This window comes from Gavialis gangeticus, unplaced genomic scaffold, assembly GCF_001723915.1.
Source record: "Gavialis gangeticus isolate Ggan-Ray unplaced genomic scaffold, GavGan_comp1, whole genome shotgun sequence".
Classification (NCBI taxonomy): domain Eukaryota; kingdom Metazoa; phylum Chordata; order Crocodylia; family Gavialidae; genus Gavialis; species Gavialis gangeticus.
The window spans coordinates 121,989,441-122,001,927 of NW_017729032.1; the positions used below are offsets into that span (position 1 = coordinate 121,989,441).

Consider the following 12,487-nt stretch of genomic DNA (forward strand, 5'->3'; position numbering starts at 1 on the left):
AGAGATCAGGAAAACAGACCTTACGATGACAGGCTGAGACCTATGGGGATCTTTAGCCTGGAAAAGCGCAGGCTCAGGGGTGATCTGATGGCCACCTATAATTTTATTGGGGTGACCACCAGTATCTGGGGGAACGTTTGTTCACCAGAGCGCCCCAAGGGATGACAAGGTCGAATGGTTATAAACTACTGCAAGACCATTTCAGGCTGTATTCTTTACTGCCTGAGCCCCCAAAGTGTGGAGTAGCCCTGCCATCGGAGGTGGTTCAAGCACCTACATAGAACACCTTCAAGAGCAAATTAGATGCTTATCTTGCTGGGATCCTATGACCCCAGCTGACTTCCTGCCCTTTGGGTCTCAAGGGGATGTTCAACACCAGGCCCCAGTAGGAAGGCCAGTGTGTTTGCCCAAGGGTGTGGGAGTAAGGAATGGCCTGGTGAGAGGCTAGGAGTGAGAGAGCCTGGAGTGGGGTGATTCAGCGGTCACCACCCAGATGAGTGTCAAAGTAGACCCAAAAGGCTGGGTCAGGGCTAGCTGAAGAGAGTAAGCAAAGGAATTGGCAGTCACTACCCAGATGAGGATCATGGGAGAGGCCCAATAGGCTGGGCCAGGGCTGTCTAAAGTATGAGTGGACAAGCCTGAGGATCTCTCTGGAGTAGGGCAGCAGGAGTGTGGTCTGGATAGGTACTGTGTGAGCGGCCATTTTGAGAGGGGGGCAGTAAGAGAGAGGCCAAAGTACGGTGGTATGTGAGTGGCCTTACAAGGGGCTATCTTTGACCCAGCTGCAAGCTGGAGCTGTTTATTTTTACAGCATGACATCAGTGAGGCATGGGACACGTGTAGGGATGGTAGGAGCATGTACTGATTGCCCATGGTCATCTGGGTGCACAAAGGGCAGCCTCCCACATATTTGACATCATAATCATTTATCAACAAGGTATGGCAGACAAGCAAGGTGGGCAGTTTGCCCAGAGACAAGAGTGGGGCCATAGTATTATCAGGCCTGGAATATGCCTTTGTCACAGAAGTAAATTAAAGGAGGTCTCATGTTTTAATCAATTGGGATTTGGGATAGGGGTGTAGGCGGTGCTTGTCGTGCTTCCCAGGAAGGCTGGGAGGTAGGATCAGGCAGAGAAGGCACTTTTGAGGGAGCTACTGTCCCAGCCTTGGAAAAGAAGTCCCAGCTCATAAGGACCCAATCCAGGCCCCTACTTTGCTCCCCACCATGCTTAGATCCCACTCCTGGACCTGTCTGTGCCCTGCAGCCTGGCTAGCTAGCATGTGCTCTGCAGGCTGTTTGCATGAGGTTGCAGCTCTCCTACCCCTGGGGGCAGGAGGAGGAGTTGGCTTGGTATCAGAGAGTTCAGAGGGTGCAAAGTTTGTCCACATAAAACAGGAAGGTGGGGGAGGGGATATTGCATCCTAGGATGATGGAGGACTGCAACTGGGGTGGCTCACATCTGGGGAGTGGACACATATTAATGGAATGCAAGCTGGGATCAGAGATAACTGCAGTGGCGTAACTTTAAGCTGCCTAAAGTGTGGTTAAAACTAGTTTCAGATGTTAATGTGTGGAAAATGAAAGGGTTAAGAGCTCAAGAAGCCACTTAAAATTAATGTGTAAAAAGGTCCTATGTCTAATCCTTTGATATTTGTAACTAAATAAAGTTTTTGTTGGTTTTTATTCCTGTTGACACTTTAGAGCTGAGGCAGTTATGAACGAGTAGGCTGTATCCATTTTGGCCATGAGCAGGTATTACATTTGTGTCAGGAGGAAAGCTTTTCTTCCAGCACAAAAAGGGAGTGTACAGTGGTTCAACAGAAAGGGAGGAAAGGACAGCACTTGTTTCCTGCTCAAGGGCAAGCTGACAGGAAGACCTGTAGGGACTCTGCAATGAAAAATTTCCTTCCTCCTCCCAGCAACCAGCTGACTGACAGTTGTGGGGGAAATATTTTGGCTAGAAACCCTCTTGGAACAGGTTCCCACTGTGGGAGAAGGCCCCCACCTGACCTCCCTCTGTGCACTCACTTCTCTGGGTCAGCCCAAAGTACTGTGGGGGAGATAGCATGTGTTGCCAGAGTGATACAACTCAGGGAGCCCTGCTACCATGCTCCTGCTTCTCCCTGTACTGCCATTCAGTCCCATGCACTGCCAATCAGTCAGTTCAGAGCACTGCCTGGGGAGGCTGGCTGCCAAGCTGGCCCACAGGAGTGCAAGAAACAGGGGTTATTCTCTTAAGGCACAAACCACGAAGATTCCCACCACAGAAGAATGGTCCCGTATCACACTAATTAGCTGATGGGCAGGATGGTCAAGGGGCTTCTCACAGGGCTAGAACCCTCCCTGAGGCTACCTCTGGCAATTGTAGCTTTTCAGCAGCTGCCAACTTTCATTTGACAGCTTCCCTACTTCCCAGACAAGGGAGAGGGCAGGCTATAAATTAATGGGCTCCTCTAAGTAATCCTCTAGTGTCGCTTGGCTTACGAGCTCATCTGTTTAGGCCAGGGGTCTGGATTGCATGGAAATTCCAGCTCCCAAGCTATTTGTCTCTGAAATTCTTAGAGCTAGAAAGTAATGCTTGGCCATGGCATTTGACTATGCATCAGCAGATTTTCTGTACTAACTCCAATTCTAGGCCTGAATTCTTCCCTGTACAAATCTGTTAAAGACCCAAGAGATTTTTCTTCTTTTCAACAAAAGTTGTACCATTACGTTTAAATATATACATATTAAATAACTTCTTAGTCACTAGTGAAAACCATTTGCACTAAATGCAAGTTTCTTCCTACTGCCTTGGGAAATAATTAGAGATGCAAAAAATGTAAAGCATTGTATCATCCTGAAGGTTTAAATTTCTTCAGAGAAAATGTGGCTTTTGAGCAAAACCCTTCAGTAATTACCCACTGAGAGACAATTTCAAAATCTACTACCATTGAATCCCAATGTGTAAAACAACTGAGTTAATTTTCAACAATCCTCACATATGAACTTTGAGGAGCAGTTTCACTCAGAAAACTGACTTGGTAAAATGTATCTCTCAATGTATCATAGAAATTTGACATATTCTCACCAAACTTGAGGACTATTGTCTTTGTTTAACTGAAGACAAAATTTGACTTCTTTAATTTACAGTCAAATTTTTCAAGCATGGAGCTGAAGGTTGAATTTGGCTCACAATTTGTTCTAATTATGGTATAAGATGCAGGGAAAACTGGAAATGTATTGTCTGATTCTTGGTTTTTATAGGGTGAGCAACTAGGAAAAAATCTTTTTATCTAAAAACCATGAGAATTTTAAGAGATATTAAAATAGCTGAGAGATTAACATAAAACTTCACAGTGCCACTTTTACTGTAAAACTGCAATTTGAAAAATAAGTAAGCATTGCCTTGTACAATGTTTAAAAGTCAGATCTTCCCTGAAAAATTACTAAAATCACATCTTTGTACTTAATATTTCAAACCTCCTTATGTGTTGGAATATTATATCTACTTACTTAAATGAGAAAAACCTAATTTGAATTATGATATGGTTTTTATTCCCATTAGCACAAGAAAGCTAAGTTATAGCACTTTGCTTATATCACTATGCTTTACTTAGTTGGACCTGTACCATGATGAAGATAAAAGAGTGCACAAAAATAGCTAAGAGTATAAGTTAATTGTAGGATTACACAGGTGCAGTTGAGAACCTAACACAAGATGTAGAACATATACTTCTGATGGAAGTGCATGAGGAGAAAAGTACCCAGCTGGAGTTTAGGAATTTAAATTTGGTTTGTAGAGAGAGTTACAAATTGTAGTCGTAAACTGACAACATCAGATGATGGATGTAATCAAGACAAAACCTACAAAGTCATTTTTACAACTGCACTTCTGACTACAATCACACTTTAGCAAAAGCCATTCTTGATTTTAAACTGTAATGCCATATCCTTTAGTTTTGAAAAAGAAAGTGCAGCATTTTCTATAATAAATGAACATTTTTTCAAGATAATATAATGAATAAAGAATACGTTTGTAGGTATATGCATTTCTCTCTCAAACAGTTGAGAGAAGCTTGAATGCAATGTATTGGTCTTTAGAAAAGATTTACTTGTTACATGCATTATAATTTATCACACTAATTGTATAAAAATGCAGACAATTTCAGGATGAAAATATATTCTAAAATATTATTAGTTATACTTCAAACATTAAGCTATAGGAATCAGATCCTAAGGTAGTTGTGATTTTTATGTTCAAGAACGCTATTCTTAGCTGATAGTTCACAGGAAAAAAAATACAGTCAATATCAAGCTTTTAGAACCAGTACATAAATAAGTACACACATACATATATTCAAAGTCAAAACTTAAAAAAAATAAAGTTGATTTTACTCTAACACCATTTAAAAATATAGGCACTTACCACTTACTCTACACACACAGTGATCATAAACATACTTTGCATTTTGACACGTACTCTGGGAGACATGGAGGGGCGCTTTAATTAGTTAGTGCTTATAATTAAAAGTGCCCAAGCATCACATGTATCAGCATTCCCCATGCCAAAAAATGGCAGCGGGGCGCTTTGAACTAAAGTTCATCGAACGAGCTTTAGTTCAAAGCGCTCCACTGCCATTTTTCAGTGCAGGGACACTAATACATGACGCCAGAGTCTGCTCCGATACGCTGGATTTCCAGCACATAGGAACTGTCTCTCTGCATGTGTATAGGAGCCCATTATTCTTACCAAGCATAAAGATGCATCTTACCAGTAACTATAATTTGAGAGATTGCTCTGAAGAGTCACTTGCTCAAAGTGCCATAAAGAACTAGAACTTTCTAGATATTTGTTCCAATTGGGGTTGACATGAGGACCCCTTTATGGTTCTAAACCTTTGAGGTCCAAGACCATATACAGTCTCTCTTGGACCTCGCAGTTTTAGGACAAACTGTTGAAAAGGGCCAGGCACCAAATAAAAAGCACGATTATGCAAAAGCATGCCTCAAGGAGCCAATTCATAATCTCTCTTTCCATCTTCAAGATTCTCTGAAGATCTCTATTCAACAGAAAAGGGAAAAGTGTAAAACCCAGAGGGATGATGGGCTGAGGATTTCCCAGTTTAATAACAACTGCAAAATTGCTTTGCAAATCTGGTATTAAAATCAAGATGTGCGGTCCATGTTGAGTACAGGCCCCTCTAGTTGTTCAGGAAAAGATGCAATGGGATCTGACGCGTGATCCACAGAATTTCACTTTCTGTCATGCCACACGTACCTGGCAGGAGGTGTGACTGTGGGATTGCACATCATTTCACATCATGGCTTACTGCTGGTGCTGTACTGGCAAGCAGAAAGCTTCTGAGGTTAATGGAACTCTTAGCTGCAGGAGCACATGATGCACCCCTGTGGCTGGAGACCCAGATCAGCTGATGGGGCTCCCAGCCACTGGGGTGTACCTGGCCACACATTCAATTAATGGTGTAATAGGAACCAGCCACAAAGATATTACTTTTTGTAGAATAACGTTGTGACTTATTCCTTGTTTTCTGATGCTTTAATGTGTGGCTAGATTACAACTTAAGATATGATTAACTGGTTAATCATGCTTTAAGTGTAATGCGTGGCAGACGCCTAACTATAAGTACCAATCTCTATGCATCTGGCTAATAATTCCTCACAAAATCTATCTTCCTACAAAACAAGGAGGCAGCCTTAATCCAATTGTTGAGAGCCATAAAAACTTCTGGGTGTGCAGCAGCTAGTCCTCAGATAGGATATAAATCTATTTAGAGAATGGAGAGGGTAGAAAAAAATTACCTCTAGCTCCATCAGATAAATGCATTTTGTAGGTAGGGAGAATATCAGATTGAGACAACAGCTTAGTGTTTCTGGATGAGTCAGCTCTGGACTGTTCCCATCCAAAGATGTGTGCAGGTATACTCAAGGTGGTTGATGTCATCAAGCATATCACCAGGAAGAGCTGTGTGTGTCTTAAGAAGTCTATGATGTAAGGCTCAAATTTTGTGATAACATTGTTGTATAAAAATTTGATGAGGGTGGAATATGAGATAATCTATTTCAATATTCATTGGTAAAATACAGGCTGCCCTTTCATCTTCTCAGCAAAAGCAAGAAACAGCACAGGATAGGGCTGCCAAATTTGTTGGGCGCCATGAGCTAGATCCAGACCATAGGACTTCTTATGGGCTGGATCTGGGCTACAGGGTTTTCTGCAGGCTGAACACTGTGAGCAGTGGTGGAGACATTAATCCTTGCAGTTGCCACAAATGTTGTTTCAGCATAGCTTCAGAACTCAGCTAGTTAATGCAATGCCATTGCCGCTCCCCAAAACCTTGATTCCATCAGCGGGTAAGGGAAGGGTCAAGCAGCATTAGCAGGTTTCATTGGTTAATAACCCTGGTGTAGTAAAACTCTGAAAAAGTCTCATTCATTCTGCATGAGAAAATAGTTTGACACACCCAAGTTTAAATGTTTAGCTTCCTTTTGAGTAGTGTGAGGTTTGGGAAAAGAAAACTGATACATAGATCATCTGGCTGAGATGAAAATTAGATAGGCATTTCAGGTAAGGCCTTGGTGTCACCTGCCCTTATAGAGAACTTACGGTTCTGCCATAAGGCTGTGGTTCTCTTATTTTCTAATATAAAGGCTATAGTTTCTAAAAAGGTGGTCATCATAAATAGATGGTTTAAAGAACAAGCTGTGATGGGTTCAAAGGGAAGTCCATTCAATCCTGATAATATAATAAAGTTTTGGGAGGGTGGAGATTATCTGATTGATGGGAAGCCCTGAATTATTTTCAAGATATGGACAAATAAAGGTCAAATTGTCTTTACAAGAAAGATGCTTCATTTCCAGACATTTGGCAATTGGCACTGGGAAGAGTCCAAGGGAGAGAATGCTATACTGGTAATGAGACTTTCCTACTGGGAATGTGAAGTATTTCCTGTGGGCTGTGTGGCTTGCAATATGGAAACGGGTATCTTGTTATTAATGATATTCACCTATTATTGATGAGATTCAGCCACCCCTTGTCACTTATGTTCACAGACTTGAGCTATCTCTGGATCCTTCACTGCACCTAGATTTTAGGTTGTAGCAGTGGCTTGGTGCACTTTTCACCCGCTCCATCTGGTGAGAAGGCTATGATCCTTTATTTCAGTGGATCTGGCCATCAGCATCCATTTTTTCATAATCTTGACACTAGAGTAATATGATGCTCTATGTGGGGCTGCCAATGAGGATGGTCTGGAACAAGTGCAGAACATGGCAACCATCTTCAGATGGAAGTGAATCACTAGCTCCAGTGCTCCAGAGTCTGCGTTGGATTTAAATATGCTTTCTGGGCACAATTCAAGGATCTGGTTTTTAACTCTAAGGTCCTAAACAGTCTAAGCCCTATATACTAACAGACTGTCTTTTTCCCTTATGTTCCATCACGATTGCTCAAGTCAGCCAAGAACAACATCCTTCCAGTATTATCTTAGCACCAAGTTCATTTGGTGAAAACAAATGGAGGGTTGTTCACACTAGTCACTCCTCCTCTCTAACTCCCTCTCCTTTGTGGTCTGTGACAGACTGAACCTGGACATCTTCTAGAAGCATTCCAAAACCTTTTATTTGGGTTGGCCTTTAGCAGGGAGGGTTAAGTTTTGGGGCACTGTCTGGGGAATCTGTTCTATTACATATCATGTTAATATTTTGTATTTATAATTTAACTGGTTTAATACATTTCCCTCCCTCTCTTGGGAGGGGGCAAATAAATCAAATGCATACATACATTCATTATTTTCTAATCATAGAGAAAAAAAGATATGTGAGCAAACCCCCAAAGCTGGAAATCTGTGTACATTTATTTCACAGCCCCACATTGCAGAAAGGAATACATGTTCAGTGTGCAAAGGTAAACGCTGAGAGCACCTGTACCATAATGGTAGATGTCAGGGTCATCAGCACCAGGTACACAAAAGTTTGTATTGTGAGGTAACACTAACAAAGTACAAAGCATCATTATTCAGAGATTTAGTTTTCCCAATGTATCAGAGGGGTGCAATTGAAAGTTACTGTTTGACTGAGAGGCACAAAGCTATCTATGCCCCATTTTATGAGACACCACGAAAGACGACATAGGCATGTACTCATTCTTGGACAAATTTTCCATCTCGCCCCTTTCAGATGAATGGACAGAAATGGACACTGCCACTTTTTTTTTGCTTTTGAAGGAGTGAGCCCAAGAGCTCACAGTTGAACTGAAGCTTAAAGGAGTACTCAGAGATGAAGCCAGCCCAAACTGGTAAATCATGTGCTCTTGTGGTTCTCACTGTGTCCTTTAGAAGAAATATTTTAAAGAGAACCTCTCTGGCTACCTGCATTTCTTTAGAAAAGAAACAACAGTCTGAACCCTTTCTGTGGATGTGTACCTCTTCCAGACAAATAGGTACCTTGAATGATCTTCATTAAGCTGCACCATAACAGGAACAAATTTTGAATCCTAGGGACCTCAATTCAGCCATCTCAGCTAAATATTAGTACTAGGAAGTCCTAAACACCAACAAACTTATTGCTTATTTTAAGTAGTCAGAAGGCACTAAAACAATAAGAAAAACTACAATAAGTAACACTATCTACACTAGGGGTGGGCAAAATATGGCCCATGGGCTGAATCTCGCCTGCCAAGAGATTTTGTCTGGCTCATAGCAAGTCCCTCAGCCCTGCCAGCCCAGGTGTGTGTGGCCGGTCTGGCTGCCCCGGGCACACAGTGGGGTTGGGGTGGTACAGTAGCCAGACTCATTTTTTGGCAAGCGTCTGTTGCAGGAGCTTCTTCCTGCTGCTGCCACCTGTCTTTGCTGCCACTGCTGGACCCACTGCTGCCAATCTCCATGACTGTCACTGTCCGGGCATCCTAGCCCATCTGCCCCAAACCCACCACTGAGGGCAACAGATGGAGTGGGTGGGTGAGGTCTCCATGGTGACCAATCGAGGATGCACATGGGCAGGGTACATAGCCAGGTGGGTGGAATGGGGCCATTGCTGGGCAGGGAGTGGCAATCTGGCAGCAGAAAAAGTGGGCAGGACTGGGATTTTGAGGTAGTGACAGCACTGAGCCAGGGCCTGAGGCAGAGCCATGATCTGCTTCCCACACACCGCTTTGATGGCCGCTGGTTCTGTGGCAGTGGCATATGGGGAGCGGATCATGGCTCTGCCCAGGCCTTGGCCCCAGCCCTGACTCCAGCCCCGACCCTGCGCTGTTACCACCCAAGATCCCAATCCCAGCTTGGCCCTGGCTCTGCCCATTCATCCCACTTCCAGATGCTGCTCCCTGCCTACCTGTGGCACCATCTCATCTGCCTGTCTGAGTGCAAAACCCACACAGGTCCCAACTGGTCTTCATGGAGACCCTGGGATTGTGAGGTGGTGACAGTGTGAGGCTGAAGCTCAGGCCCAGAGCCAAGCTGTGATCTGCTCCCTGCATGCCCATGCCCATGCCCATGGAACCAGCACCCATTGTAGCGGCATGCAAGGAGTGGATCATGGCTTTGTTCTAGTCCCCAGCCCCATGCTGTCATCACCCCATGATCCCAATCCCAGCCCCAGCCTTGGCCCCACCCATCCCGATCCCAGATGCTGCTTCCTGCCGGCCAGCATCCCTATCCTATCTGCTCTGCCAAGCTCGGCAGAGCTATTCAGAGAATTTTGGTAGCTGTTGCGGGGGCATGCTGACCCAGTACGGCAGTGGCGGAGGGATGCTGACCCAGCCCATGGCAACTCACCAAAATTCCCTAAGTGGCCCTCTGGTGGAAATAACTGCCCACCCCTGATCAGCGCATAATACTCCTCTACTTGTTTGTCTGTCTATGTGTGAAGTATATAAAAAGGATTCAAGTGACACGGTGCATGAAAGAAGTAGACCCTTCCTTTTTTACTGCAGACACTGCTGATAACAAGAAAATGAGAGACACATGGGCCCACTTTGACTTTTATGTCTTCAGGGGATGTAAAATGGGGTACATACATAGAATGGGCATACTCCAGAGAACATTCCCAGTTAGAAGAATGGGATCTTGTGTACATTTCAAAATTAAGTACAGAAGGCTGAAAGTTGTAACTGATGTTAGGAAAATCTCTGTCTTATTTAATAATGTGGCTGCCTCTTGCTTGTTTGCTGGGATTGCTAATGCTGAAATTGCTAGTTGCTTCTGAACCAACAAGGACAGGTTATCTTTGTATTGTGTCTGGTGGCAGAAACCCAGAGAAAAAGCAAAAGACTTTTTAGTACAGGTAGTTAAAATCCCACTGGTTGAGATGATGCCTTGACTATTTTGTTCCTTTTCTCAAAGATTTTCTTTCTGGAAATTGCATGTCCTTAAGTATATAATGGCTGTAACTAAAATTAATCTTAAAAAAAACACTACCGATAATCATAAGGAAAAGCATACATTTTCTCCATACTAGATAACTTGAGACTGCATTACATTTTTAATAGAAATTAAAAAGAGAAGAGTCATACATTGAGAAAATGAAGTATTTCTTTACTTACTCTCCCATTGCTTACAACAGCCATTTGTCCAGGAAGCAGTTTAAGAACCTCTCGACAGAACATCTGGTGGGTTTTAATTACATTCACTCCTAAAGTGTTGTATTTTTTCTCAAAAATATTGTCATCTAGTCCCTAAAGCAGAAGTAAAATTTAAGATAGACTGACACAACAAAAATGAAATACAATTGTAGGCAGCAGAGATTTTTTTCAAAACGTGTTTATCAAAATAAAATAATAGCGTCAAACTTCAACCCAACCATATGACCACTTGTATGGAGCCACAGTCATCCTTGTACCTAATCTGTAGTTTTCTCCCCTTGAATACTAATGCAAAAGGTGAGAAATACTGAGATAGACACTTGTTTTCTATGGCTCAGCACATTCTCACATAAGGAATTATACTATCTTATTCTAAGAAAGTCTACTGTTCTGTTAAAATACTTGCACTCCTCTCCACTCTTTAGGGGCAAAACATATTTAGTCACATTAAAAACTAGTAATTCTTAAAATGTTCACTCAAAAGACCTTGACTCAAGTGTGCATTTGGGTAAACAGCATGTGGTAATTCAAAGTTTAAATTCTGATTCTGCTGAGCTTACAAAATAGTATGTCCTACTTGACATAATTAATTTCGTGAGTAGAACTCTACTGAAATAAATTAATTAGAAATATACAGATTAAGCAGGGGGTTTTAGACCAAATAAAATTAAACTAGCTTGATAACATTAATTATAAAAATAACTAGACTAATTTATTTTTATATTCCCTAGAAATATAATTTTATTAAAAGTATGTAAACTCTAGAATATAAATATTTCCATGAATATTTGACATTTTTTAAAAACTATTTAGATCAGATTATTGTATGTCACTGAACTGTATTAAATATATTGATATCTATACGTAAAAAGAAGTCCATATTTTTCATTCCAAAGTTCCTGTTCGTTTGCTAAGGAAGATTTTATATTAAAATTTGTTTTGTCTTTCTTAAAATTAAAACTGCCATAACCTCCCATAGCAATATCTCCTCCAGTTACTGGCATACCTCCAAGAATCTTCTCTACTCCAATATATACTGAATTCCTAAATAAGAAAGTGACATAACTTCAATCCATCTTCATATCACTTTGCTACCCTTCCAAGCTCCATCAACAAGACATACATATCAACCCAAACCTTCACATCTCCAGCTGCCTAACCCTCCTAAATACTTTATAGGATAACACCTGCCAACTACATTTTTCTACTGCCAGCTCATAAAGTCTACCTTATGTTCTTAATTGGAAAAATGGATTATGAAGGTGAAAAATAACACTGCTCATTAATGAAATATCTCTGTACTGTCCCAAATAATTTTCTTATTGGTATTTAAAATACCAATCAACATCTCTTTGCCTGAAATTGTCCTATCGTTTCCAACTGTTACCCAGTAATTTAGATCAGCCATACAAATGAGTTCTCATTCTAAACTGATGACTATATTTCAAATCAACAGCATATTCACATATACTTATTTTCCCTGAGTTAGGTCTGTTTCCACAGAAACAAACAATTTAAAATGGTAGCTATAAACTAACTACCTGAAGCTCTTATTAATTTTAGTTGTTTCTCTTCATTAAGATTAGCACTGATAGTGGGGGAGTCCAGGAGAGACTCCTTTTATTTTAAAGAAACCTTACTGAGGGCTAAGGAACAAACCTTCCCGATGCACAGGAAGACTAGCAAGTATGGCAGAAGACCAGCTTGGCTTAGCAGGGAACTCTTTATGAACCTAAATCACAAAAAGGAAGCTTACTAGAAGTGGAAACTTGGACAAATGACTAGGGAAGAGTATAAGAGTATTGCTCAAGTATGCAGGGATGAAATCAGCAAGGCTACTGTAAAACTGGATTAGCAGCTAGTAAGGGACATGAAGAGTAACAAGAAGGGTTTCTACACATATGTCA

At 41.7% G+C, this 12,487-nt stretch overlaps 1 protein-coding gene across 1 annotated transcript in view; it reads right to left on the bottom strand.

Moving 5' to 3' along the window:
* UGGT2 (UDP-glucose glycoprotein glucosyltransferase 2) overlaps positions 1-12,487 on the bottom strand; it is a 246,877-nt gene that overhangs the window by 83,870 nt on the left and 150,520 nt on the right. The window contains exon 22 of the mRNA XM_019524912.1: positions 10,542-10,673. Within this exon, the coding sequence (XP_019380457.1) occupies positions 10,542-10,673 (132 nt within the window). The remainder of the gene's footprint in view (positions 1-10,541; positions 10,674-12,487) is intronic.